Source organism: Vulpes vulpes, chromosome 7 (assembly GCF_048418805.1).
Source record: "Vulpes vulpes isolate BD-2025 chromosome 7, VulVul3, whole genome shotgun sequence".
Lineage (NCBI taxonomy): Eukaryota > Metazoa > Chordata > Mammalia > Carnivora > Canidae > Vulpes > Vulpes vulpes.
This window is the reverse complement of record NC_132786.1, coordinates 28,163,821-28,190,208: the sequence shown is the minus strand read 5'-3', so window position 1 is coordinate 28,190,208 and position 26,388 is coordinate 28,163,821. Positions and strand designations below refer to the sequence as shown.

Sequence of the window (26,388 nt, the reverse complement as noted above, 5' to 3'; positions counted from 1 at the left end):
CTCTAATCTAATATGACCACTGGCCTCTACAAAGGGGAATTAAGAGACCCAGAAACTCAGAGATGTAAACACCATGTGAACTTGAAGGCAGAGATCCCCTGATCTCCCCTGAGGCATCTAGAAACCAAGAAACACAAAAGATGGTGAGGAAGCCACTAGAAGCCAGCAAAGAGGCCTGGAGCAGAGTCTCCCTCAGAGCTCTCCTGAGGAAGCAACCATGCTGACACCTCGATCTCAGACTCTCAGCCTCCAGAACTACAAGATGATCAGTCTTCTGTCATCGAACCACCCTTGTCGTAGCTCCAAGTTAGGGCAGCGCCAGGAAGCTAGTATGCCATGCATCTGTGAGCACCTGTGTCCAAAATCTGTGAGGCTTCACGGAGCCATGGCAGCTGCCAAGGAGCCAGGGGTGGAGGCTGCACTTGCCCAGCATCCACAGATCTGGGAAAGCCCAGTGCAGGCAGCTCTGGAAGGCTCTTTCAACGACCCTGGCTTGGAGGAGAGGCCCCCATGCTCCAGATGACAGGGCTTCAGCAGCCCCTGCTGGGTTTATTATTTATAAGCTGCTGTCATCACTTCGGTCTAACTCACTCAAAAGAGTTTTTAATATTTCAGAAACTGACAAGCCTAGCATTGCCCAGGCTGATCAGTAGTCTTAGTCATAAAACCCTTCCCCCAAAAGGAAGCTGCAAGATGACTTCATGTTAAACATCTCCATGGGCATGAAGAAACTGACCCCTGGGGCTTCAGGGCTCCCCAAGCACAGCCTGGACACAGTAGTCCAAGCAGTGTGTCCTCCTTGGGCCTGAGCACGGCCCCTCCAAGCCACAGCCTGCCCTGCCCATCACTGCTGCATGCCAGGCATGGACCCAGCCCTCCATGCACATTATCCCCACTACTGCTCCAATGCTGTTACCCCCCATACTGCGGAGAGAAAGAGACGTGGGTCCAAAGAAGTTCAACGATGTGCTAGAAGCCACACAGGGAGTGATCAGAAGCCAGGATTCTAATCTAGCTCAGATTCTGAATCCTATTTCCCTACTAACGAAGCCATACTTCTGGAAGTCATTCTAGGTAAAGACAACAGTGAGAGCCAAGGCCCAGGGTCACAGGCCTGAGAGCCACAGAGGCACATCCAGCTGCAGATGTGTGATCAGCATACCTGATGTGCAAGCCAGGGTGGGGGCGGGGAGTGGGGGACGCTCACTTCAAACTCCTCAACCTGGATTCTAAAGGGAGGTCAAGATTTAAAAACAAAGTGAATTACGTGTAGGAAGCCTTACTAAAGCCTCTCAGAGATAGGAGTCTGCCCAGGTCTTCCTCTGCAATGTCCTTAAGACACCAGTGGGCTCTCCCTTCCCACATGGCTCCCACTACCCTGACCTGAGGATCACCAAGACCCCACATCTCAGAACCCATCCTCCTCTGAGACCCACCCTCAGCTCTGAGGGCCCTGAGGGCCCACGTCTCTGGTGACAAAGGCAGAGATTTTGTGGAAGAACCACAGGTTCCACAGGTATATGAAGACACAGTGTGAAAGTCTCAGTTCTCTTCTCCTGAAGAGAGATCTGTCCAGTGAGCACACACTTGCACTGGGGCGGGGGGGGGGGGGGGGTGGTGTCCAAACCATCAATGCAAAAAGAGCTTTGTGTTCTGCAACTGTTCCTTCTACCCAAGGACTTCCTTGGTCCATTGTAGTTTATTTCCTTTGGGGAAAAAAAATCACTATCATATTTTAAAGAGTTGATTGATTTTGTCTGTAAAAAAATAAATGACTAACTTTTCTTCCCCGCTGCCTCCTATTAAAGTTTCATTTAATACCGTCGTCTCTGACCATGCGTTAAGCACCTCCTCATAAGAAGGGTTTTTTAAAGTTCTATTTGATCCACCACATCCTGGCAATGCCACTCTCTCTTTGGGATAATTTCTCTCTCCAGGGCTTATTTTCCAATTTGTAAAATTAGGATGATAACACCAAGTCCAGGAGTTATACCCTGACACTCTCCATGAACCAGCCAGGTTTACATTCACCGTCTCACTTAATCCCCACAGTGATATGACAAGACAGGCATTATTAGTCCCATCCCCATCTTGCAGATAAGAAACTGAGACGTAGAGAGGTTAACTGGCCCATGGTTACAAGTGGTAGAGGCCAGGTTTGCCTCCAAGCTGGCCTTATTCCAAAATGCATGTGGGAATCACGATCCCCCCAGAGGGGATTAAATTAACTAAGATGGCTCAGACTTCTGCAAAGGGGCAGACGTCCGTCCGTTGGTTCACTGGTAGTTCTAGGGATGGGAGGCACCCCTACCAGGTGGGCAGCTCTAGGGTGGAGCCCTGTGCCTTGCCTGATTCAAGCTGAGCAGAACCAGACCTCAGGGCCCTATACGCTGCACTCACCTCTTCCTGAAGCACTTCACGTCTTTTTAGGGAAAGAGATCACCAGCTCAGCAACCACACTGCCTCTGCTTCATATGCTGAGCCAAGCGGTAGCAGAAAGAGCATGGCCAGAGACCTTGGCTGGATGTGTTACTATAGGAGCCAAGTAGATCCAGCCAAGCTCGACATCAACACCTTCTCCCTACACACACACACACACACAGAGACACACACACAGGTGTGCGTGTACTAAGACACCCGTTGACACAAAACAGGGAGGGTAGAGCCTGAAACAGCTCAGGTTTGGGTACATCGCTTGGGTAAGTGGTAGGGCAGCTGCAGGTAGGGGAGGATGAGTCATAGGAAATGCACCCTGAACTGTCCAGGGAACCCTTTCATTAAACTGCTGCTTCTGGGCAGCCCCGGGTGGCTCAGCAGTTTAGGGCCTGCCTTCAGCCCAGGGCGTGATCCTGGAGACCCAGGATCAAGTCCCATGTCAGGCTCCCTGCATGGATCCTGCTTCTCCCTCTGCCTGTGTCTCTGCCTCTCTCTCTCGATCTCTCATGAATAAATAAATAAATAATCTTTAAAAAATAAAAAATAAATAAACTGCTGCTTCTGCAGAAATGGAGTGGCCCATGGCTGCTTTTAGAGAAAGGCCCGGTGCCACTTAAGTGTCTGTTAAGGATCAGACACTTGGAAAGGCCATTCTTTCAGGTCTTATTTTGCTCACAGCCATAATTATTTGTTTCTCCTAAATTAATTTAATTACAAGGGTTGCACTAGGCCCAGGAAAATGCCAATGAGTTAGGGTAAGAAGTTTTTGACAAACTAGGAGTTTCCCAAATTTCAGCGCACCCCGTGCAGTGCCCCTGAGTGCGTCTCTCCCAGACTGTCCCAGAGGGGGCATGACAGACCAGGCTCCTGCTGCCTTCCCCCCTTTACCTCCCTTTATCTCCAGGCAGGCTCACAGGCCATGACAACAAAGACCTTTATCACCCCCTGACTATCCTAGCACAGAGAAGGCCCTAGAATACCTCTGTCATAGCTGCTCCATTCTTCAGCCCTGGCAAAAAGAAACTGAGACTTTTGCTTTCTGGCCCTGGCCTCATCTCCCTCCGCTTTCCCATCACTGTCATGACTTCCTGCCTTTAAACTTCCAGTTTCTCCAGTATGATGGACCCTCCGGGGGGCAGTTTAACCGCAGATGTCTAACTATGAGATGAAAAGCTTCATCCCAGGTACAAGACTCTTAGGCCAGGCTGGTGGGAGTCCACAGTGGTCCAGAGAGGAGGCATCTTTCATCCAGGGGACCCAGGACAATCTACTTCAGTCTATGTATGGAGCCTCGGATGGTGGATTCGGGGGACACAGAATTGGGCTACAAGGGATAGGGGGATGACCAGGCTCCTCTCTTCCCGCCTTTTCTCTCACCTCTCCTTAACACCAAGCCCTCCTCTCCTGCCCCTCCAGGCCACAGCTGCCCAGAAGCTCAGACCCTGCAGCTCCCTGGCACACAGTGTCAATCATGCCAGGCTCCCAGGGTCAGGTCCCAGCTAAGAGGCCTCCACTTAAGAATGGGGGTTAGGCAGGCAGCCCCAGTGACCCAGCAGTTTAGCGCCACCTTCAGCCCAGGGCGTGATCCTGGAGACCCAGGACTGAGTCTCCCTGCATGGAGCCTGCTTCTCCCTCTGCCTGTGTCTCTGTGTCTCTCTCTGTGTGTCTGTCATGAATAAATAAATAAAATCTTTAAAAAAAAAAAAAAAGAATGGGGTTTGGGTAACACCCAGAAAGGGTCCTCAAGGATGCAGACAGGAATCCTGTGTTCTGAGTGCCTGGAAGCCCTTGAGACACAGACGACTGGTCTCTCAACACCATGCCTTAGATGCATGGCCTAGATGTTGACACTAGAGAACCAACAAGGTGAGAAGAGAAAAGCTACAGGAGACCTGACCAAGTGGAACCCAGACTGGATCCCAGATCCATCCAGCTCCAAAATCCCCGCTCTTTCCACGGGGCCACTCGGCTTCAGTAGGCAGACACATCTGTACACACAGCCGTAGATGCTTCCTATGTCATCCTCACTTTGCTGGGCCAGGACTTCAACAACTGCCCACCGAATATCAGGCCACTGCCCTCGCTCCCAAAGCACTTGGGCAGCACGATCCTCAGGCCAGAAAACACGCACTTGCCAGGACCAGGACGGATGCACACACCCCCAGCCCCGGGCACCCTTCCTTTCAGGGGGCTGTAGCAGCATCCTTCTTTGTTCTGTTTGCTGTGCTCTCAGATGACTTGATGTTGCAAGTCTCAGTGACTGGGAGGCCCCCAGGTGAGAGGAGCGAGGCCCAAGGGCACCTCCTGGGCCTCCTTTTCTCGGAGCTCCCCTTGGGGGATCGAGCCCAGCTCACATTCATGCACACATGTGCTGAGCCTCATGCCCTTGGGTGTCCTTCCTGCCCTTGGGGGTCCTTCCCGCCCTGGCAGGAGCCTCCCTCTCGTCTCTGGCCACCGCAGAAGCAATCTTCCCGCGGGCTGTGAGCAACCCACCGGCCCCCACCTGGCCCCCAGGCCTCAGAGTGTCTGCGGGCACCCAGAGAAGATTCTGGATTCTGATCTCACCTGCAAGGGAGGGGTGGGTGCAGCACTGTACGGCTGGCAGGCTTGCCTATTAGGGTCAACGACGGTGTTGCTGACCAAAGCCAGGATGCGCCTCTGACCTGCCTACCCTCTGTCTCCCTTCCACCCTGTCCCCCAGCCAGCTGTCTCATCTTCACACCCCATTTCTGCCTGCAGTGCCACCTGCTGTGCCCATGGCCCTGGCCCCACTGAGGAAAGGGGCTGGCCTTGAGCATGCACATGGGGTGGGGGGAGCATTTAATATCGCCTTCCAACCCTGCTGCCACACAGAGATGTTGAGAAGGGATTGAGGACCTATTTTACAGGTAAGAAAACTGAGGCTTGTATTGGGCCAAGGCGTGACACCAAAACCTCTGCACTTTCCTTTACACCATGAAAAGGCTTCACTTTCATCCTCAATGCTGAAGAATGCAAAGGGAAGCCTCCAAAATCCCCTTACCCGATTTTCACTGGATTAATTGATTTTATGAGAAAACAAAGACAGCATTTCTGTTGGGTAGTGATAATCCCTCATATTGCTGTACATTTGTAACCTTTCCAAGCAGTTTTGCTTAGGATAGCTCATGTTTACTGGAATGATCCATCAGGGTTCATACAGGCTTTTTTTTTTCTTTTCAATAAAGACCATTCAATCAAGGTAAAACTAAATGTGATTTAGTGGAATGATTCCACCAAAGATTTCCAAAGTTTAAAATTTTGCAAATCAAAATCATTTCTGTGTCCGATTTTTTAGATAAATAGAAATATGGTCTGGAGCTTCCACACTGTCATAGAAGGACCCCAGAAAAGCAACTAGCAGGCAGGGGACAGCTGTAGAAGCTGACAAACACCCTCCTGACCCCTGGACTCCAGGCTGGGGCAGAAAGCAGGGTCACAAGAGGCAGCAGAGCTTGGTCCTGGTGACACAACTATGCTGCAGACCCAGCAAAAACCCTCCTTGCTAAACGTTGAGACTTTGGGCAAGTCACTGAATTGTTCTAGGATCTCAATGTCCCCATCTATTAAGTGAGGCTAATGGTGCCTAACTTATAAGAGTGTGGTGAAAATTCATCATTTTGTTCAATATATACTTACAAAGCACCTACTGTGTGCCATGGATTCTTCTAGATGCTGGAAATAGAGTAGTGAATGAAATAGACAAGTTCCCTGTTCTCATAGAATTTATTTCTTAATGCAGACAGGGGGAGACAGATAATAAACCAGAAATAGGATAATTCTATATAATGAAGACAAAAACAATGATGTGACAGAGAGAGTGGGTAGGCAGCTAGTGTGGGGTTATGTAGACAAAGGGCGAGCTGAGACAGATGAAAAGGAGCCCGCCAGCTCCGGAGAGAACAGTGAAGATAGAGAAAACTTGAGGCCAAGAGCCCCAAGTGGGACACTTTAGGTGTGTCTGAGGAACAGAACATAGGCCAGGCCCTTCCCACATGTGCCACAGCAGTCGGTGGCCCATATATCAGGACCCCTGGTAAACACGGTCCACGGAAAGCATATAAACTAGCATTCTGGAAGGTGCAGAGTCCAAAAGCAGTACTAGAGCCCCACTCCCTTTAAACACATTCTGAGACCTATAAAATAATCCCAAATGCCATCTGCAACAAAGACAAAAATGAATAGAGAATTTAGTCTGCACCAGACCTGGGGAGTAGGAGTAGCTCTGAATTCTTCATCCTGCTGGGAAGATGGTACCCAAAGATTGGGTACCGCTTCAGCCACAGACAGGATAGGGGCACTTCTGGCATCTTCAACCTTGCCTCTGACGTGAGAAACGACCCCTGCATGCACCTGGACACACCGCTGCCTGCAGCCCAAAGGAAAAGGTGAAAGGAAGAGGAGCTGAAGGCTGACCTGCTGGCCTTTCAACAGGGGCCACGTGGAATCTCACCTTCAGACAGGTTTGGGGGCAGTTATTTAGAAAAAAAAAAAAAAAGCACCTGTGGATATCCCAGCTGCCAAGGCCAAGATCAACTCACACCCAAGGTTAATTAAATAGAAAAATACAAGCGCTAGCCTATGAAGACAATCTTATGGCCAGGCCTGGCTACACAATTTGCATAGCCCAGTGCAAAATGAGAATGTGGTATTAAAAAATGATGAATAATTTTTTAAAAGATTTTATTTATTCATTTATTATTTAGAAAGCGCGAGAAGGGGGAGGGCCAGAGGGAGAGGGAGAGGGAGAGAGAGAATCTTAAGCAGATTCCCTGCAGAGCATGGAGCCTGACATGGGGCTCAATCCCACAACCCTGAGATCATGACCTGAGCTGAAACCAAGAGTCAGATGCTTAACTGACCGAGCCACCCAGGCAGCCCCAGCAAAATAAGCAACTTCACAATAGTCATAGCAGAGCATTAAAAGAAGCACAAGTTCCTTCTAAGAACAGGGCCTGTGCCACTGCACTAGTTGTCTGCACAAGAAGCCAGCCTCAATAAAGGGGGGCGGGGGGCTAACATTTTAAAGCGATAGCCCTAGTAGAACAGAAACCCCCTAGATCAGACCTGTGTGACCTGGTGTGAGCTGATGTGACCTGGGGAATGGAAGCCTCCACCCGGAGCTTGGGCTGCCTCATCCAGAACAACGGGGATCATGCCCCTGGGACCACCGCCCTGCTGAGTCTTGTTCTGGGAGACCAGTGGCTCAGGAGGGTGGAGGTGCTGGGAAAGGGGAAGCATGGCACAGCTCCAAGGATCGCGAGTGCTCACCAAGCCCCTCAGGGTGCTTGGATTTCTGAAGAACAGTGACATTCCTCAGAAATTAAGTCAGATGAACATAATTCAAACAAAACATCTAATTTCAGCTCTGTGTAACAATTCCCCCTCACCAGAACAGACACTGCTGCCTCCCATTCCGTGAGCTCGGTGCCTGAGAGAGGCAGAAGGAAACCAAACCATTCCGACACAGGCCTCTTACCCAGCCAGGCACCAGATTGTTTCTCTCTTCACAGCCGACAGACATGCTCCTGGTTGGCTCCTGCTGCATCCAGCAGCTGAGCATCCTGCTGGCCCAGCTCCGCAGAGCTTCCCTCAGCAGCTAAGCAGGGCTCAGCCATCAGAGCAGCTCCTCTAGGACCAAAGGCACACCGACAGCCCTGAGGCTCTCCCAGGGCACAGGGTCCTACAGCCTCAGTTGTCTTGCCTGTAAAATAGGAACAGCAGTGTCTGATCGGCCTCCCTCCCTCAAAGACTTGTTTAAAAAGTTAAGAATTGTTATTCCGTGTATATCTGTTTCATGAACATCATCAGATTCATTCATTGTAACCAACAGGTTTTGGGGAGGCAGAGACGACCAGCTACACTCTGCACAATTTAACAAGGAAAACAAGCATTTCACTGGCATTGGCACGCAGTACCCACGGGTCAGATCCAGCCTGCTGCAGTGTTTGTATACCTTCCACAAGCTACGAATGATTTTTGCATTTTTGAGTCATGGAGGGGGAAAAAGAATAACATTTTGTAACACACTAAAATAAAATGCCACTCAAATGTCAGTGTCCATAAATACAGTTTTATTGGAATATAGCCATGCTCATTCGTTTGTATATACTCTGTGGCCGCTACTGTGGTGACAGGGGCAGAGGTGAGTGAGTACCTGCAACACAGACTAAAAAATATTGACTCTCTGGCCTTTTATAGTAAAGGTTCACCCACCTCTGATTTTAACAAAACAATTAGAGCTGTGACACTGAGATTAGCAGTGCTAATGCAACACAAAAGAGGTTATTTCTGCTTAATAGTCAAGGAAGGCTTCCTGGAAGGGGTGAGATTTTTTCTGGATTTGAAAGATAAATAAAAGTTCATTTTGTAGCCTAGGGGACAAGTGCTTCAGACTTCGCATACAGCATAGCCCATATAAACAAGGCCTGGGGGCATGGCAGCTGTACTTGAGAAATGAGCAGCACATTATTTACAGGAGATGAAGAGAAGGAGGAAAAGGATGGAAGAATGTAAAGCTGAAAAGAAGACTTAGGCCAACTATGAAGAGTGCAGTGCACCTGCAAAGGAGCTTTTCTTATGCCCTCTTTCCTCAAGAAAGCACAAGAAAGTGAAACAGTAGGAATCTAAGATTGATAATAGCAGGTAACCAAGATAGCTAGATAGGAGAGACAGACAGACAGACAGACAGACAGACAAGCAGACTCATTCACTCAAAGGGCAATAAGACTTTGCATCCAAATAGTACTCAGGTGTCAGGCTCAGGCCCTGCTCAGCCAGGAGCCTTGGGGAGGTCACCCCCCCGCCAGCCCCCCGGATCCAGGCCTCAGGTTCCATCTGGGCAACAAGCAGGTCATATTTGATGAATGTGCCTCCAAAGCCAGAGATGTGTGGGACACCACACATGTCCACACCAGACAGACACACATGACACCATGGCTGGCAGTGCATCAAGCCCTGAACATTGCCGGGGCTGCGCATGCCACCAAAGAGAGTTAATTAGGGCAGTGGGACGAGGACCAGTTTGGAATAATCTATCCAGGGCACATCACTTTTCACAAGGCCCGGAGGGGGCTCAGGCTTTTGTGCCTCCTCGCAGAGGAGTACATCCACTTTCTGCGTGTTCTTGTGGGGCCGCCTCTACTTGGTGGGGCTGTTTCTCCATGGAGCAGAAGAACCCCAGTCCCCTTTTCCTTCTCTGGGTTCCTCCTACCATACTGTGCTCCAAGAATCATAGCTTGTAATTTCTCACCAAAGCACAGAAGACATGGCCTGGAGAGCTGGTTCTGGTATTTGCTTGGCCAGTGAAGACAGCTGCGTGATCTGGACAAGTCATTTCCGTTCTCTGCAGTGCAGCTCCCCCCGGGGAAGGGGATGGAGTGTGAGATCTCCAAGGTCCCTTCCAATCTGCTGTATCAGCAAGCCCACTCCTGGCCCTCTACTCTACAGGTGAGAGAACAGACACCCAGAGAGGTGAAGTGATTTTCCCAAGGTCACCCAGCCAATTCCCGAGGGGCAGAGTCAGGACCAGCATCCTGAGATCCTCACGTTACCATTTTATGGCACTAGTTGTGCACTGCCTGGTGTGTCTGTCATCTGTATCCCTGTGTCCATCTGTAGCCCTAGGTCTCTCTCTCTGCACCTGTATCTGTGTCTGTGTCTACACCTCCGTCTACATCCTCACCTCTCTCTACCTCACGTCCATGTCTCCATCACCAGGCCCATTTCTGCTGTGTGGGCTCTGTCCTGGGGAATGACCGCCTTCTCTTCCCCAGCGCTTTTGGGGGACTATGGAGGGCTGGGGGGCTGGGGGGCAGGGGGTGTTTTATCTTAGAGTCAAAGGAAGGGCTACGCAGAGTTTTCACAGAGCGCCGGGCTTTCACTTCCGTGCCCAGCATCCTCCCCTGAGGCACACTTACTTTCATCTGGCCTGATCCTCAGAGTGGCTCCAGAGCAGGGAGGTGGTTTCCAAATTAGGTAGCTGGTGTGAACGTCACCCTCGCTCTGATCAGATGTATGACCTCGGGCAGGCTACTTAACCTTCCTGAGCCCTCCAAGGTCTTCCCCTGTCAACTGGCCAGCCCCTCGGGTGTATGCAGGCCAGATGTACCCCCTTGCCTTCCTCTCTCTGCTTCAGTGGAGGGAGTACCCTGCAAAGGCTGGGCCCCACTGTTCTACTGGAAGCCGGGCAGGCAATAGACAGATGAGAAAAACAGAAGACATGAGCTGATCTGCAACCCTCACATCGGCCACCACCTGCTTGTTATAAAAACCAGGACTTGGGGCACCGCAACTGGGTGGCTCAGTGGTTGAGCGTCTGACGCCTTTGGCTCAGGGCATGATCCTGGGATCCTGGGATGGAGTTCTGCATCAGGGTCCCTGCAGGGAGCCTGCTTCTCCCTCTGCCTGTATCTCTGCCTCTCCCTGTGTGTCTCTCATGAATAAATAAATAAAGTCTTAAAAAAAAAAACCTTAACAAATAAATAAATAAAAATAAAAAGCCAGGACTTTAGAGAGACATGTCCAACATCCCAGCCCCAGCTCCAGCGCTCACTAGCAGTGTGAACGCACTTAATCTTCCTGAGCCTCACTGTCCTCCTGTGTGAAATGGGAAGGTTGCTCTGCACTTCGCAGGACAAGTGAAATAATGCAGGCGGTGCCCTGTGTAACAACTGTCCATGACGCACTGGTGACCCTGCTCCTGGGGCTCTCTGAGGCTTGAATATTCAGGGGCTCATCTGCCAAAAGACGTGACCCCTGGAGAAGGTTCCAGTTCAACGACAGCCTGGACTGGCTGACTCTGTACAGGGACAGTGCTCTCCTGCCTCTCTGCAACCCCAGCCAAGCAGCCACTGGAGAAAACATGACAGGTTCTCAAGTGCTTGGGGCTTCCATTAAAACCAGTGAGCCCTGTCTTTCTGAGAGAAGGACTGGGCCACTGGGACACAGTCTGAAATCAAAAAAGAATTTCAGTTAGGGCTGGTGTACTGGAGTACTGACCTCTCCTGATAATACTGACTCCTTGGAAACTCAGTCAGTGATGAAGCTGGGATTTTCTAAAAATGTGCAATTCATCTCTAAAAGGGAATCTTTAAAAAGCCATGATTATCTGGCAAACCACACCGTGTATCCAACAGCAAATTGCCTGTTCTTTGGGCCGTGGGTTTGCCTGAGTCTGCTTTCCAGGAAAATGCAGGCAGCAAGAGCTGCTTGAGCCCCCTCCCCCATTGGAGTCAGGGCCTCCTGGACTCCCCCAAGCTCCATGGTGGGGAGGAGCCTCGCTTTGCTCATGACCTTGAAAGCAACTCTGCGTGTGACAGATCCAGTCACCTTGCACTGAAAATAGAAGGTGCTCTGCCTCCTGAATTCATGCTCACCTGCGGCAGGTACTCTCTGCCCTCCTGGAGGTTACGTTTTGTTGCAAACATAGAAGGAGGCACCTTACTGGCCTCAGCAGGAGGTTTATGGAGTCACAGGGGAGTCTGATTATACAGGCTCTCCAAAAACATACACCTTTGGGTGACTGAATCAGCTAACCTTGATCATGGTGACCTTCCAGCAGCCCAAGTGGCTCCCACACTTTATCAGCAAGCACACCCTTCTCTCCTTGATCTGCTCCCAATCATGTTGGTATCGTGGAAATAACAAAATGGATGGGATGAGGACCAAGCAGCTGAAGCAGAAGCCTATACTGAATGGTCTTTCGCATGTCTGCCAACATCCCTGTGCCCTGCAGTCTGGTGTCCAGGAGAGCGGGCCCACAGCACGACACAGCCACCCCCACCCACATTTCTCTGCCAGCACCCTGGAGGCCAGGGTGAGCCAGCTGGCTTCTAGGAACCATTGTGTCCTGTGGCCTTGTAAGTTCACATAAGCTCAGACTCAAGGGTACCCCCCAGAAGAGCCTTGGAAGCCCTCTAAATCAATTCCCTTGTTTCCAAAGCTACACAAGAGGGTGGGAAGGAGCAGGACTCGGCTCTCTTAACTCTAAGCTCTGTTCTTGTCATCCACAACCACAAGTGGTTAACGCTCACAAATCAGAGGGTGGTACGGAAGGAAGGACAGGCTCCATTATTTTTTCTAAGATTTATTTATTTATTTGAGGGGGACGGGCAGGGGAAAAGAGAGAAGCAGACTTGGCGCAGAGCGCAGAGCCCACTGCCAGGCTCAATCTCACAAATCTGTAATCACGACCTGAGCCGAAACCGAGTTGGAGGCTTAACCGACGGCACCACCCAGATGCCCCAGGAGAGGTTCCATTAATTGAGAAATGCCAGGTCATGATTTAGTTTCATTTCCTGACCGGCTCCAGAATCCTGTGTTGTCCTAGGACTTCGTGGAAAGCGCCATTAGCTTTTAAAGGCTTGGGAAACTCCCACACATAGTGGCTGAGTAGTCAGGGGCCCTGGACACTACCTCCCCAGCCTCCCTTCAGGGCTGGCACCCCTCCCATAGCATCTCTGACCTAGATTCAGGAGAGCTGCCTGAACGAGGCAAAGCTGGGCCTCAACAGAGTAGGGGGTAGGCGGAGGCGCAGAGGCAGGTGGCATGTGAAGGTTCAGGGGCGGGGAGCACCGCTAGCCCTGAGAGCTCAGTGCTAAGACTCATCCACACAGCTTGTCCTCCAGATGTCCCTCAAATGCAGGTCTGCTCAACAACGACGTCAAAATGTTGAGGCATGTGTGAGCGGCCAGAGGACGTTGTTAGAAGACGTACTTTGACAGCGGTCTGCCCTGCTGAAGTGGAGAGCGGGGCGCATCTGCTCAAGGAGCCCGCAGTGGCGTCCTGGTTCCAAACACATTGCTCAAGGTCACCAGGCGGCACTGGGTCCCCCACCCCCATAGGTACTGCAGCTGCCCCCGAAGCAGAGAGGGCTCGGGGCTGATTTGGCCACACGCTAGCCCGGCCATGGCAGCCCCAGGCAAGGCGAGCTGAGCCAGGGGCCTGCCCGCCCCCAGCCTCTCTGGACCAGACACCAACAGGGCAGGGTCCTGCTTTCCAGGGTGCAGAGACCAAAGCAGCTCTGCCCAATGGCATTCAAATGAATTTGCCAGATCTCTGCAGCAGAGGAGAATCCCACACCTCCATAAATGCAGTAACAGTTCTGTGGACATTTCAGACTTTGAAGCTTTTCTGACTTGAGCTGTTTCCGATTCTTCACTCTAATTGGCGTTTCAGATCGGGTTCACATTTCTTCACAGTCTCTCCTAATTCATTTAAGAAATTGGCAGCAGGGGATCCCTGGGTGGCGCAGCGGTTTGGCGCCTGCCTTTGGCCCAGGGCGCGGTCCTGGAGACCCGGGATCGAATCCCATGTCGGGCTCCCGGAGCATGGAGCCTGCTTCTCCCTCTGCCTGTGTCTCTGCCTCTCTCTCTCTCTCTCTCTCTCTGTGTGTGTGTGTGTGTGACTATCATAAATAAATAAAAATTAAAAAATACTAAAAAAAAAAAAAGAAATTGGCAGCAATGCTAGACAAGGACTACCAACGTTGGGATGAAACCCCGATCACCAGCTCTGCAAAGGAAATCACCGTATTTAAATCATATACAAGGTGAGAGTTTTGCTAAGTGAGACCAGACTTTCACCGTTTTTTTTTTTAAGATTTATTAATTTAAGAGAGAGAAAGAGAGATGAGTAGAGGAGGAGCAGAGGGAGAATCTTAAGCAAACTCCACATTGAGAGTGGAGCCCAATATGAGGCTGGATCTCTCAACCCCGAGATCATGACTGGATCCGAAATGAAGAGTTAGACCCTTAAACAACCAAGCCACCCAGGCTGCCCCAGACTTTCACCTTTTAAGTTTTATTTAGAGTCAAAGAGGAAATGTGACCAGTGGTCACGTTTTAAAAAAAATCTTCATTTATTCATCCATTTGGTGGTCTAAGGGCAGACGTGTTTCTCTCTGCCGTACCCCACCCCCCACAACCACAGCTTCTTAACACTCATGTCTTGGATTTACCAGTTGCTCTGTGGGAGATAGGTGTGTGTGGTGATGGAGATACTGAAGCAAACATTTATTGAGTGCTTACTGTATCCCAGGTGCTTTACATTCAATCCTTCCAACATCCCTGCGTGGTTGAGTAGTACATATCACTTTCTCCACCTTATAAGTGGAAAAAACTGAGACTCAGGAAGGGTAACTGAGCAACTTGCTCAAAGTTCCCAGCTAGCAAACCTCTGAGCCAGGATGTCAACTCACAACCATCTGAATCCATCACCTTCCAAAGCTCGCATCTCTTCATTGCTACTCCAACGTCACAATCAAAGATGACCTTCTGACATGGACTGAAGTCCTTTTAATTTTCTGGTCACCTTGCACATGAGCATACTGGAAGAATATGGTGCAGGGTGACTTAACCTCATCTAGGACTTGGGAGGCAATGTTCACACTGAATTCTGACAGAGGAGTTGGCATTACTGTGTGAGGCAAAAGATGCAGCAGACAGAGGTGCCTGGCTCACTCAGTGGGTTAGAGCATATGATTCTTGATCTCGGGACCATGAGTTCAAACCCCACATTGGGTGTAGCACTTAGAAAAAAAAAAAAAAAAAGACTCAACAGACAGCAAGATCTAAAGGTAGAGAAAGCACACGTATCCAAAGTACTCGAAGAAGCTCAGAGTCCGCTGAACGCAGCATGTAGAAAAGAAAGAGATAAACTGGAGAGGCAGTTATGGGCTAAATTGGGCGGGGGGCTGTCTAGCGAGCCCAGAGTAATGAGCCTGGACTATATTCTAAGGGCAATTAGGAAGCCACTGAAGGATTTAAAGGAGGGAGTGTTGAAATCTGATTTGCATTTTTGGAAAATCACTCTGGCTGCAGAATGGAGGATTAGACCCAACACACGCACATTTTCAAGTTGGTTTACAAAGAATGGCTTCACATGCCAAGACCCAACTGCCCAGACTTTTGGGACCACACTCCAGCTCCATTTTGAGCCAGTACATTCTGTTACCTACTTGGCTCTAGTCCACATCACCTTGGAATTCTTTGGAATTCTTTACTGGGGGTGTGACGTCATCTATAAATTCCAGCTTCCATCTCCAGACACAAGAGGCAGAGAAGGCTGGCTACCCTTTTGGACAAGCAGGGCATCCTCTATCTTTTCTTTTAATTACATTACATTGTATTTTTTAATTACATTACATCTTAAACATATTCCTATTTTTTATTAGAAACATATTCTTAAAAGCAAATTCTTTTAAGCCTCGTTTTTAGTGAATGCAGAGCATTTTGCCAAATGGGGGATGGTGCTGAAGACCTTTATTGGGAAGTAAGTTACTCCTGCCTCCCTGCAGCCCACCTCAACCCCAGGGACTTGCTTTCCCCGCAGGCAGGAGTGTCCACCAGTCAGATTTCTCAGTTTCACATGGCTGGTAGGCTTTGTCACATGCATGTGCCCTAGTTAAAGCAATCACTCTGAAGATCTGCACTCTAGGGCCTTGCTGGAATGCGCAGACTGGAGCTGACAACCCCCCTCTCCACCACCAGCCCAACAGACTCCCTGATATTTAAGAACCTTTTCTATTAGCTCTCTCCCTGTATCAGCTGAGAGCTCCAGGAAGGTACGTACCAAGACTCATTCTACCCCAAAAGGACTCATCATTTTCTTCTTAACCTGTTCCCCTCTTCTTTCCTAGCTCAATGAAAGGCATCACCAACTAACTAGCCCAACACCAAGTCAGAAAGGAGGTCTTATGGACATTTAATCATGCACACACACACACACACACACACACAGGCAAATATGTTAACAGATGTCAAAGTGAAACCTATTCCAGATCATCACTGACTGCTTACTGGTACCCACTCTATTACTCACAAAGACCAACTTTCTCTACCACCCAAATAGCACATCTGTCACATGCTCTCCATCCCCAGGAGCTGTCCCCAGCTTAAGCCAGCCTGCCCCTCAGCTGGATTATCCCCCAGCATAGCCCAGGGTTTCTGTGTGAAGGAGTGGGAACCTTTCAGACTTCTGCCTGGAGCTCCTAAGGCTTCCCCTGCCCTTTGGACATCACTGGGCCCCTGGCTCAGCTCTCTCTGCCACCCCTTCCAGAGCTCCCCCATCCTGCGCTCCCTGCTCCCAGTGTTGGACCCACAGTTCCCAGCCCAGTCCCTCCAGACCCTCTCGCCCACCCTCCAAAACACTATTGCCTCCACTGAATGGCCTGCCCCACTGAAGGTCCAGCCTCGACCCCCAGGAGCCTCCCAGGCACCTCCCCAGGCCACCCCCACCCTCCTGGCCCTGGCCAGGCTTCTTCCACCCACAGATCTGGCCACAGTTCTACAGCCAGCCCTTTATTTGCCCACCTGCTGTGAGGAATCAGAGTCTGACTCCTGAGGGGGGGGGGGCAGGCACCTGCGTGTCCAGCAGGCTCCCCTTGGGTGAGGCTGGTATCGAGCAAACCGGAGAGCCTCTGTTCTAGCAGAGCTACAGGAACAAGCTGATGAGTTGTGACCAGACTGAGGGAAGATCCAACCAGGAGATGAAGGAAAGAAGTGAGGAATAGAGGATTTGTATTTACTTATTATTTTATTTCATACCCAATTCCCCAAAGGAAGTGGGCAAGTGAAGGGTTGACTTTCACTTGGCCAGGCCTGTGGAGAAGGAAGCCTATTGCTCTGCTAGAACAGAGGCTCTCCGGTGTGCTCTATGCCAGCCTCACCCGAGGGGAGCCTGCTGGGCACGGACGTGCAGGTGCCTGGTCCCTCCTGCACCCAGTGTCAGACTCTGCAGGTGCAGGTGGGGCAGGTCTTCATATAACAAGCCCTCTCCCCAAGCTGGTTGTGACACAAACAAAGGTGAGAGGTCGCTGGGCCCATTATCCCGTCTCTCTTTTCCCAAGGGTCTCACCCTGAGTGTTTGGGGTGTGTCCCCCTTCAATCTCAGAACTGAGTTTAGGGGTCATGCACCTCTTTCCATTTTCCTGTTGTGTTTCCTCTCACTCCAACCTCAGCTCTCTCGATACTACCTTAATGATATTTGCTGCCTTTTCACCGCCGGTGCCTGTCTTCTCCCTGACTGCCTCTGCTCCTCAGCCTCACTGAGACCACTTGACTTCTTTGGGGCAGCAAATGAAACCCAGGCATCCAAGCGCTGTTTGTATGGGAGAACTCTGGGCAAGAGTTGGGCCATGCTGGCCTCCTGTTTCAGCCACACCTTCCACCCCCAACACCAAGTCCAGCTGTCGGCAAGCACTTCATGTGAAGGCCCAGGACCCTAGAGGTCCTAGGATTCTTCCCTGTAACAAGCAAAAGTCCCAGATAGGGGGAAAGAACAGAGAGTAATGGCAGAAATGTAGGTACTCTGCAGCTACACAATTCAGCAATTATAAGGGCAAGATGCTGACTGTATGGTAGGTAGGGAAATCTCCGAGACAGAAAGTCAAGGGGAAATAACCATTTTGTGAGGCAGAAGAGCCTGAAATAGGGCAGACTCCTTACCAGCACCCGGGCTGCCCCTGAGCCTTACAGAGGAGCCTCTGGACATTCATGTTCTAACTAGAATCCAGATGCCAGCACTTCTGTCGAGCCCAAATCACCTGCCTCCATTCTGCCCTGGGTTACTGCCTCCGCTGGCAGCTTTCCCAAGAACGAGCAAGTCCTTCCTGTGAAGGCAGGGGAAATACCATCAGTGCTATCTCAACAGACTTGATTATCCTGAGGGTGCGCCATGTACCTAAAGAGGCAGCCCAGTGCCGAGGTCTGTGAATAAGCTTTGAAGCCAGGCTGGGTCTGCACCCTGCTCTGCGAGGCTCCAGGGAGACAATGCCTGTAGGACCTGCTCTCAATAAATACAGACCCCTCCTTTGATAAACAGAGCAGCTTGCTTTGCAGCAGCATTGTCAATGATGCTCTGAAATGGACAAAAATGTGTTAACTGAAATGGAAAATGTATTACCGCCTTAGCAAAGACACAGAAAGATTCTCTTTGAAGGGAACCCATCCAGTCACACTGGAAGCAAACGAAAAAAGTTGTTGTTGTTGTTGTTGTTTTTAATTGCCTGGCCATAAAATCTTCTTTGCTTTAGCTTTGAGTGAACATAATGCAAATTCTCCTTTCTTGGTGGATGTGTTATGCTTTCACTCTTAAGATGCACAGAGTCTCCCTGAAGGGGTCTGGTCTGCCTGTAACACCCTGTGTTCCATTATCTGTGATATTACACACTCTGGATTTATCAGGCACGGCTCTAATGGTGATAGTATTCTCAGAAAATTTAGGAACCATTTTTATGTTCCCCTTTTGATATACAGCTACGATCACCATGCAGGACGTTAATAAAGCCCATCTCAAAGTTTCAGACTGGACCCATGGAGATAACTAAGTCTGCAATAATAAATCTTGTAAAATAGGAAATTCGTTCCTTTCCTGAAAATGAAATGAAGATATGATTTAAAGTACCCTTTTCTCCTTTACCAGTACTGAAATAATAATGTGCTGGTTTCCCAGTCACACATCAAAATTTCGCACCACCACTGGAAAGCCAGGCATGAACTTTGGCATTAGATTCATTAGAAAGCATAATTTAATTAATAATCAAGCCTTTGAAATATTATGTATTTTTAAAGTTTATAAAGCACACTCATTTGATCCTCATCCCTATTTTACAGATGAGCAAACTGAGGTGCAGAGAAATTCAGAGGCTTATTCACACACACAAAGCTGAAACTGTGATCCAGGTCTGACTCCTAGCATGCTGTAAGAGGGAGGCTTCTAAGCTGGTTTTCAAGAACCGAAAATGGAGATAAAGAGCAAAGCAAAGCTTATTTTCTTTTTTTCAAAAACCAAACATTGATGACTTTGCTTTAGTCAGAATAATTCAGGGGAAAAAAATTATGTACTTGGTTCCAATTCTGTAGGGCCAACTCTTCCAAATTCAAATAGAAAGACCATGGAAAAAAAATCCAAACCAGTTAAATGCAGCTCCTGAATCAATTCAAGTCAAAGTATTTATTGAATTTTTAAGTACAAAGACTCAGGTGAGGACGGAACATTCAGGAGAGTTTCTTGAAGAACGAAGTGATGGGGTTTGACACTGAAAGAGGAAGAAATGGGTGAGGGTCTGTCTGCCTACACAAAGGCATCCTGGCGGCAAAGCATGGGGCTGAGCTAACACAGGAAAAGAGCACCTGGCATGCAGTCCCCATTCACTACTGCCTGTTCACTTCTGTTGAAGGAAAGAGGAAGAACCCTTAGGCTGGAGTTAAGAAAAAGCCATATTGAGGGGACATAAGCAGAACTGGTGAGCCAGCAGTTTGCTAGGGTGAACGAGAGGAGAGACAGGCCACAGGGACTGGTGCATGGTCCTTCACAGGGAGGCTATTTTCCTCAGGCTCTGAATTTCGGCTGCTGCCCCCTCTGCTTTGAGCAGTGGCTGAGGAGCAAAAGATATGCCAATGGTACAATGCTGGACACAACTGAAGGTGTAATATCTGTGCTCACAAGACCCTGCTCTCCTGGTCTAGCAAATAGTTGGGGGGATGACAGGAGCATCTGGGGAACAGCCCCCACCACCACTGTCCCCACAGCAGCGAGGGTAGCACTGGGCTGGCACAGGGACACAGAGCAGGCAGGGAAGGTTCCTACCAGCTCAAACCCCGGCGGTTCCTCCCCGAGCTCCAGAGGGGCAGGGCTGCTTCCGTGTCTGAGGGTCCCAAGGTACTAAAATAAGAAGAGATGCCAAAGCAGGTTACCAAAGTTGTGGTGTATTTTAAAGCCTCGCAACTAATAAATTAACACGTTTAATAATTAATGTGCAGTGCACCATAATCATGCTATTCAAAAGCCAAATAGAGGCTTTATATACAAATAGCAGTTCATACTGCAACATGTACTAGTGACGTGATGTGGCCACAGGACCTAGATTTAAACATATATGATGAATAGCATTCTCTTTCAATTCTGTCTGCTGTTTCTCAGATCGAAATTATAAACTCATTCGCAGACAACAGCAGAAGTTTCCATCTGAGACCCTTTACAGTTAGGAGACGCAGGCCCACCTGAAGGATCCCACACCTGCGCACCCCTCCCCCACCCTCCTGGCACCGACCACTCCAGACTCATGCAGGTCACCCCAAGTCTCCCTCGCGAGTCCGATCACAGGACCCACAAAGACACCTCCACAGTCCAGGAGCCAGGCCTCAGCCCGCTGTGCGAGGGGGACAGAGCCCTCTCTGGGGAGCCCTGCCTAGTCTGGAAAGACGGTCTGGCACTGCTGCACAGCAAAGCGGTGAAAGCCACCTTCCCCTCCTCTGCTCCCTCAGTTTTTTTTTTCTCTGCTCTCTTCTTTTTGGTTCCTTGAGGCCCTGTGCAAACAGTGTGGTTCCAAACAGCTAAAATCACTTGACATTTAGTGCAGCAGAGACCCTGCAAGGGACTAACTACATGCTCAGTGGTGGAATTCACTGCACCAAAAAATTAGATCACTCCACTGCCTGCCTATGAATCTCTATTGCTTTGCAAACGACTAGAAAAGCAAGAAATGTCAGACTTTCTTCGGATGCCCCCAAAGGATACTGTTCACCTGAGCCCATGCCTATGACCAAGACAACATTTCAGCAGGCAAATGTATTAATCCACTCATCCAATCCACTCAGTCATCCCATCCACATTTACTGCATGCCCATTGTGTGTGAGGCCCCGAGTATACAGCCAGGAAGAAGACGTGATCTCTATCTTCACCAAAGCAGAGGATGAAGCAGGGGGACAGAATCAGGGACAAGGAGAGAGCTCGGTAAACACTATCCCAGGGCACCAACGGGTATGGCAAGGCAGCAGGATTAGTGTAACCCCTTAAAGCAGGGCAGCACTGCCAGCCCCTCCTCTCCTTAACTACCTCCCTCACGCCTTCATCCTCTCCTCCTTTATTCAATTCTGACCCTCCTCCTCTCCTGGGCCTCACTTTGTCTCCAACCTTCCTGTCCTCCCCTCCTCACCTCAAGCTCTGGGTAAACATAAAAAGCACACATATTCCTTTGCCCAAGGCGTCCTCAGCCTTAGAAAGCTTCCATTCTTAATGCAAATGCCTGCTTTACACATGCTTTGTGATTTATTTATTTCCATCCCAACCTTCAGATTCAGGGGGACTTATCAGTAAATGTCATAAATTCTGATTTTTTTTTCCTTTAAAGCTGCAGCTCCAACAGCGAGCCTCTGACAAGGATGCATGCTACACAAACAGAAAACTGAATGAAGCCCCAGAAGAATGCAGGCATTTTTAGAGCTCCAGAGTTTTAGCTCAATTCCTTGTGTCGAGGTGGTTTCTATCTGTGTCAGTCAGTGCGTCACAACATCGGCCTCCATCCCCCATTGCACAGCACCCCTTAGCAAGCGCCTTCCCACACAATATCATCAGCCATAAAAACTGCAAGCAGTGTTGAAGTTACAACCACGGTTCTTTCTACAAACGGGAGGGATTCGGTTCTGCTCAGTCAAGTGCCCGCTAAGTAGGTTACCCATGGGACAAACACCTTTCCTTTTTGTAAATTCCGAGTGCCCTTGGCTCAGCCATACATTCCTAGGAATTACTAATTCACTGGAATAAAACGTTCGTTTGTATTTATGAAGTTCTTTCTTTGTGCTGATTCCAAGGATGGTTCCATAGCACCCCACAGTCTGCGGTAACCAACTATGAAGTCCTCACCTGCTTGATTTTAATCATCACTTTTCCCTGAAAACATTCCTTCATTTGTAGAAAATTGGGCCCCAGTTGGACTTCACCTGATATGAACCTTCAACCCTGGCCATCTGCTTCCCGAGCCCTACAGGAGCTTCCTCTGCCTTCTCTAAATATCTCTTTCTGCATTGCTCTGCCTCCTCACCTTTCCCTCCGGGGCCCTCCACCTTCTTGTGATTTTGCATTTTGCTATAAATTTTATCTCTCGCCTCCGAGATGGCCCTCGAGACCATGCCAATAGCTAAGAGACCTCACAATCATTGCAAAATACAGACGAAGCCTTACCCTGTGCCATATCCTCCTCGCCCAAAGAATCGGCTCTACGAGTTTATGTCACCACTCTCACTTTGACTTGAGATTTCCCTATTACTGTCGTATTAGACCTGGCACCCAGAGTACTGCATACAATAATGAATATCTGTATGGAAGATTTCTGAATGCTTACTGACGCAGTGTGCTTATAACCAGCAATAAAACAAAATAACATGGAGTGAGGGGGGAAGGGAAATCTATTTCATCTAGCACTCAAGATGAACATAAAGTTTAAAAGAATGTAAAGATTAAGACCAAAGAGGTAAAAATAATACTGAGATTGCCACTTTTATGTGTGTGGATTATATGGAGTGGGGATGCAGAGTTATATTGAAGGGAGTTTGTAGGATGGAAAGAAACCAAAGAAGAGAAGAAGGGAGAGTTCTGTTTTGACTACTGCTCAGAAAAATTATTTAAGGTATCAGGAGCACCAAGGAGGAAGCTCCAGAGCAAGAAGTGGGATCAAAACACTGAGTGAGCAGTTTGGGAGAGGATCGGCTTGGCTCCTAAAGCAATAGGCAGGAATGGAAATAGAGAGCACGCTTTTCTAATGAGAAGTTTACATCCATGCCAAGAAAGTGGGTGAACACTGTCAGATATAACTAGACTTCCCCCTGCCTGACTCACAGGATGGGCTCTGGTATTTCAGACCCTAGCAGAAGAACTCAAGATTCTCCCAGTGGCACCAACCCAAACTCTGATTCACCGTAGGTTTGGGGAAGGCCTCTTTTTTGGTCCTGCTAAAGGGGTGGTGCCTTTGGGAAACTACTATTTACACACACCATGGAAATCCCTTGAGGGAGGAGGGGCTGGCTCCCGAGGGGTGCAGGAAGGCCTGGCGTGGGGCGGTTACTTCCCTTACAATCAGAGAGCATCTCTGCCCCTGTGTCTCATCTCTAGGAAAAGGCCGGATGCTGGTCCTGCTGACCAACTCTGGTGAGTGGAGTGTGACCCGCAACTACTCTGTTCTCCATGCTGTACTGTCAACCAAGCCTCCAAACTTCTTTCTCAGAGTGAGACAATTTCAGGGAAGAAAAATAAATCCAAACCAAAGATGTTTCCTTCTCAAACAAGACCCATCCTTCCGCCCGGAACCCTGAGGGGCCCCATTCCCTGGTGAGTAAGCTTGCAGGCTGTGCGCACCCCACATGGGCTTCTGCAGGTTAAAATGGCTCTCCTGAGGCTGGAGTTCAGCCCTACCTCCACCTTCCAGAACCGCATCTCTGCACTACTGGCCTCGTGGGGGGGGGGGGGGGGGGGGGCTCTAAAACACCTCTCAGCGGGGGTCCTCTGCCCAATTAACTGCACCCTCCCTTCACAGTCAAAGGTATTTTAGGCTAAGCGGTGTTTCTCACCGAAGGTGTTGCTAGTGGTTCTTTAAGTCGTGGGTGGGGAGGCCCCAGACCCAGAAGGGGGGGTGCCGTAGGGGGTCTGGGTCGGCGGGTGGAGGCAGGGACGTATCTTGCCCCCGTCCACTCGTCCACGAAAAGGCAGACCTGCTCTCTGACCAGGTCCTCGGGCCAAGCTGGACAGCACCCGTGTCTGGCTTCCAAAGGAACTTCCTTCCCCTCCTGGCCATCAGCCGCTCATCTTGGGCGACCGACCCTACGACGCTGCCAAATGCCCCGGGCCATGCCTTTCTGCCACTCGCTCCGAGGGCTGCAGCAGGGCGGAGGGCGGAGGAAGGCCAGGAGGGCCCCGGCCCAGACACTCGGGAACGACGCTCTTCTCGTGCGAGCCTGGGTCCCGGGGAGGCGGCGGGCAGAGCAGCCTCGGCAGCCCGGAGCCGGAGCCGCATCCACGCGAGCGGCGTCCTCACCAGCCCGGAGCAGCCCATCCCCCCGCCCGCCGCCCGGAGGCCCGAAAAGTTGGTCCGCGCGGCGCGGGCCCGCCGGCGTCTGTCCAGGGTGCTGAGAGGGGTCGGCGCGGCCGGCGCGGCCCCGGCCCCCGCCCCGGCCCGGCCCCGGCCCCCGCCCCGGCCCCCGCCCCCGCCCCGCCCCGCCCCTGCAGCCCCCGGCCCGGCCTCCGCCCGCCGCGCCGGGGCCGCCCCCTCCTGCTCTCCCGCCCGCGCCCCCGCCCCCTCCTGCTCGCGGGTCGGCGCAGCCCCTGCCTCCGAGGCCGCCCCCCTCACCTTCTTCTTTCGGTCACGGGAGCGGTTCCTCCGCTTCCTGTTGGACTCCTCCTTCTCCTTCTGCTCCTGGAGGGCCTGCGCCTCGATGTCTTTGATTTTCTTCAGCTGTTTGGCCGCCTGAGCCATGGCGGGTCACGGTGCCCGGTCCCCGCCTCCCGGACCCCTCGCACTTGGCAATCCAGGTGGCGACACCCTCCCGAGGAGGAAGCAAAAATGAGCCTGTGCTGGGCGGAGCGGGAGCCTCTCCCCGCGCCGCGGGCCGAGCGCGGCCGGGTCGGCGGGAGGCGGCTGCCAGACGCTCGGAGGGCGAGGGCGCCGCGGCGGCCCCGCGACCCCGGATGGCGCCTCCCGCCGCGGCCCGAGCTCGCTCGCCGGCGGCCGGGACGGGCTCTGGGCTCGGCCCCGCCGCCTCCCTCCCCGGATCCCTCCCTCCCCCCTCCCTCCCTGCGGCGGCGGCGGCGGCGGCGGCGGCGGCGCGGGGGGCGGGGGCAGGGAGGCGGCTCGTACTGCGGCGAGCGGAGCGGCGAGCGGGCCGGGGAGGAGGCGGACCCCGGCGCTCAGCGCGGGAGCGCGCGGGGGCCGCCAGCGGCCGGGGGGTCCGGCGGGCCCGACGAGGCTGGGCGCGCGGGGCGGCCGCGCTGGCGCATGGCCCCCGGCCCCGCAGTGCCGCCGCCGCGCCTCGGGGCGCTCGGGCCCCCGCGCCGTCGGGTCTCGCGGAACAAAGCCCGCCGCCCCGGCCCGAGCCGCGGGGCCGCCGCGGGGACCGAGGCGCGGGGGCCTCGCCGCGCCGGGGAGCGAGGGCAGGGGCGGCGGGCCCGGGCGACCCCCCAGACCAGCGCGCCGGGAGGCGGCGGCGGAAGCGACACGCTCGGGGCGCCGCGGCCCGGTCGCGGCGGCCGCGGTGGGGGCGGGGCCGGCTCGGGGTTCGGGGCGCCCCCCGGTGGCGGCCGCCGTGGGGCCGGGACGCGCCCGCAGCGCCGAGCTCCGCGCCTGTTTCGCCCCGGGCGCCCGCCGAGGGGCGCGCGGGGCCGAGGCTCCCGGGGAAGCTCGCTGGGAGCTCCCTGTGCCCCTTTCGGACCGTGTGGGCCTTTCGTCTACGTATTTACCAATTATAGCTGGAAAACGCGTCCAAGAGGAAGTGAGCAGTTTTCCCTTGAGTTCCCTTTTGACGGCAGTGGAACGAGGTTCGGCACCGGGACCCCCCCCCTACGCTTCTCATCACTCCCACACCCGCACTCGGCAACGCCGCCCTCCCCGCATCCCGCTGTCAAGAACCACACACCTGGCAGCTGAGGTCACGCAGCCGCAAAGGCGGGCTGCGGGAGCAGGAGGGGCCGCAAGCTCACCGACCCCCTCCTTCGGGAGACAGGCGACAGGCAGGGAAACTGAGGCCCCAACCCGGGATCCACTGGCCCTTCAGTCAGGACCGCTCCCAACCCAACCGCGCCTTCCCATCAGGGGGGATGGAGCTCTCAGCTCACGAAAAGATAACGGTGGATTTGTAGAAAATAATATTTTAGAACTGGTGAAGGTGGAAGAAATAGTCCGCTTCCTTCGGCCCTAAACTGAGGGCTAGATGCAGACGTTTAACCAGGCACAGAGCAGCGGCTGGCCAGTGGGAATCTCTTCTGTACTACAGCAAAAGGCCTCAGAGGGCTCTGAGCTGCGCCACCCTGCACACTACAAACTTGGGGAGGGGCGCAATCGCCCCACTTGCTCTGCAGACTTCATGCTTTTTTCCTTCCTGGAAGCTTACCTCCCTGTGCCTGCCCTGCCGCTCCAAGTCCCCATTCCACACCCACCCACACCCACC

The 26,388-nt window shown here is 51.9% G+C and overlaps 1 protein-coding gene across 7 annotated transcripts in view; it reads right to left on the bottom strand.

Annotated features, from left to right (window-relative positions):
- The window catches only part of ANK1 (ankyrin 1), a 215,778-nt gene extending 190,808 nt beyond the window's left edge, over window positions 1-24,970 (bottom strand). For 6 of the 7 annotated variants that reach the window (XM_072763453.1, XM_025993650.2, XM_072763456.1 and 3 more), the window contains exon 1: window positions 24,576-24,970. In XM_072763453.1, the coding sequence (XP_072619554.1) occupies window positions 24,576-24,701 (126 nt within the window). In that variant the 5' untranslated portion in view covers window positions 24,702-24,970. Of the gene's footprint in view, window positions 1-7,933; window positions 8,159-24,575 lie in introns of all 7 variants that reach the window. The other variant, XM_072763455.1, reaches the window with a different exon arrangement.
- Between the last annotated feature and the right edge of the window lie 1,418 nt (window positions 24,971-26,388).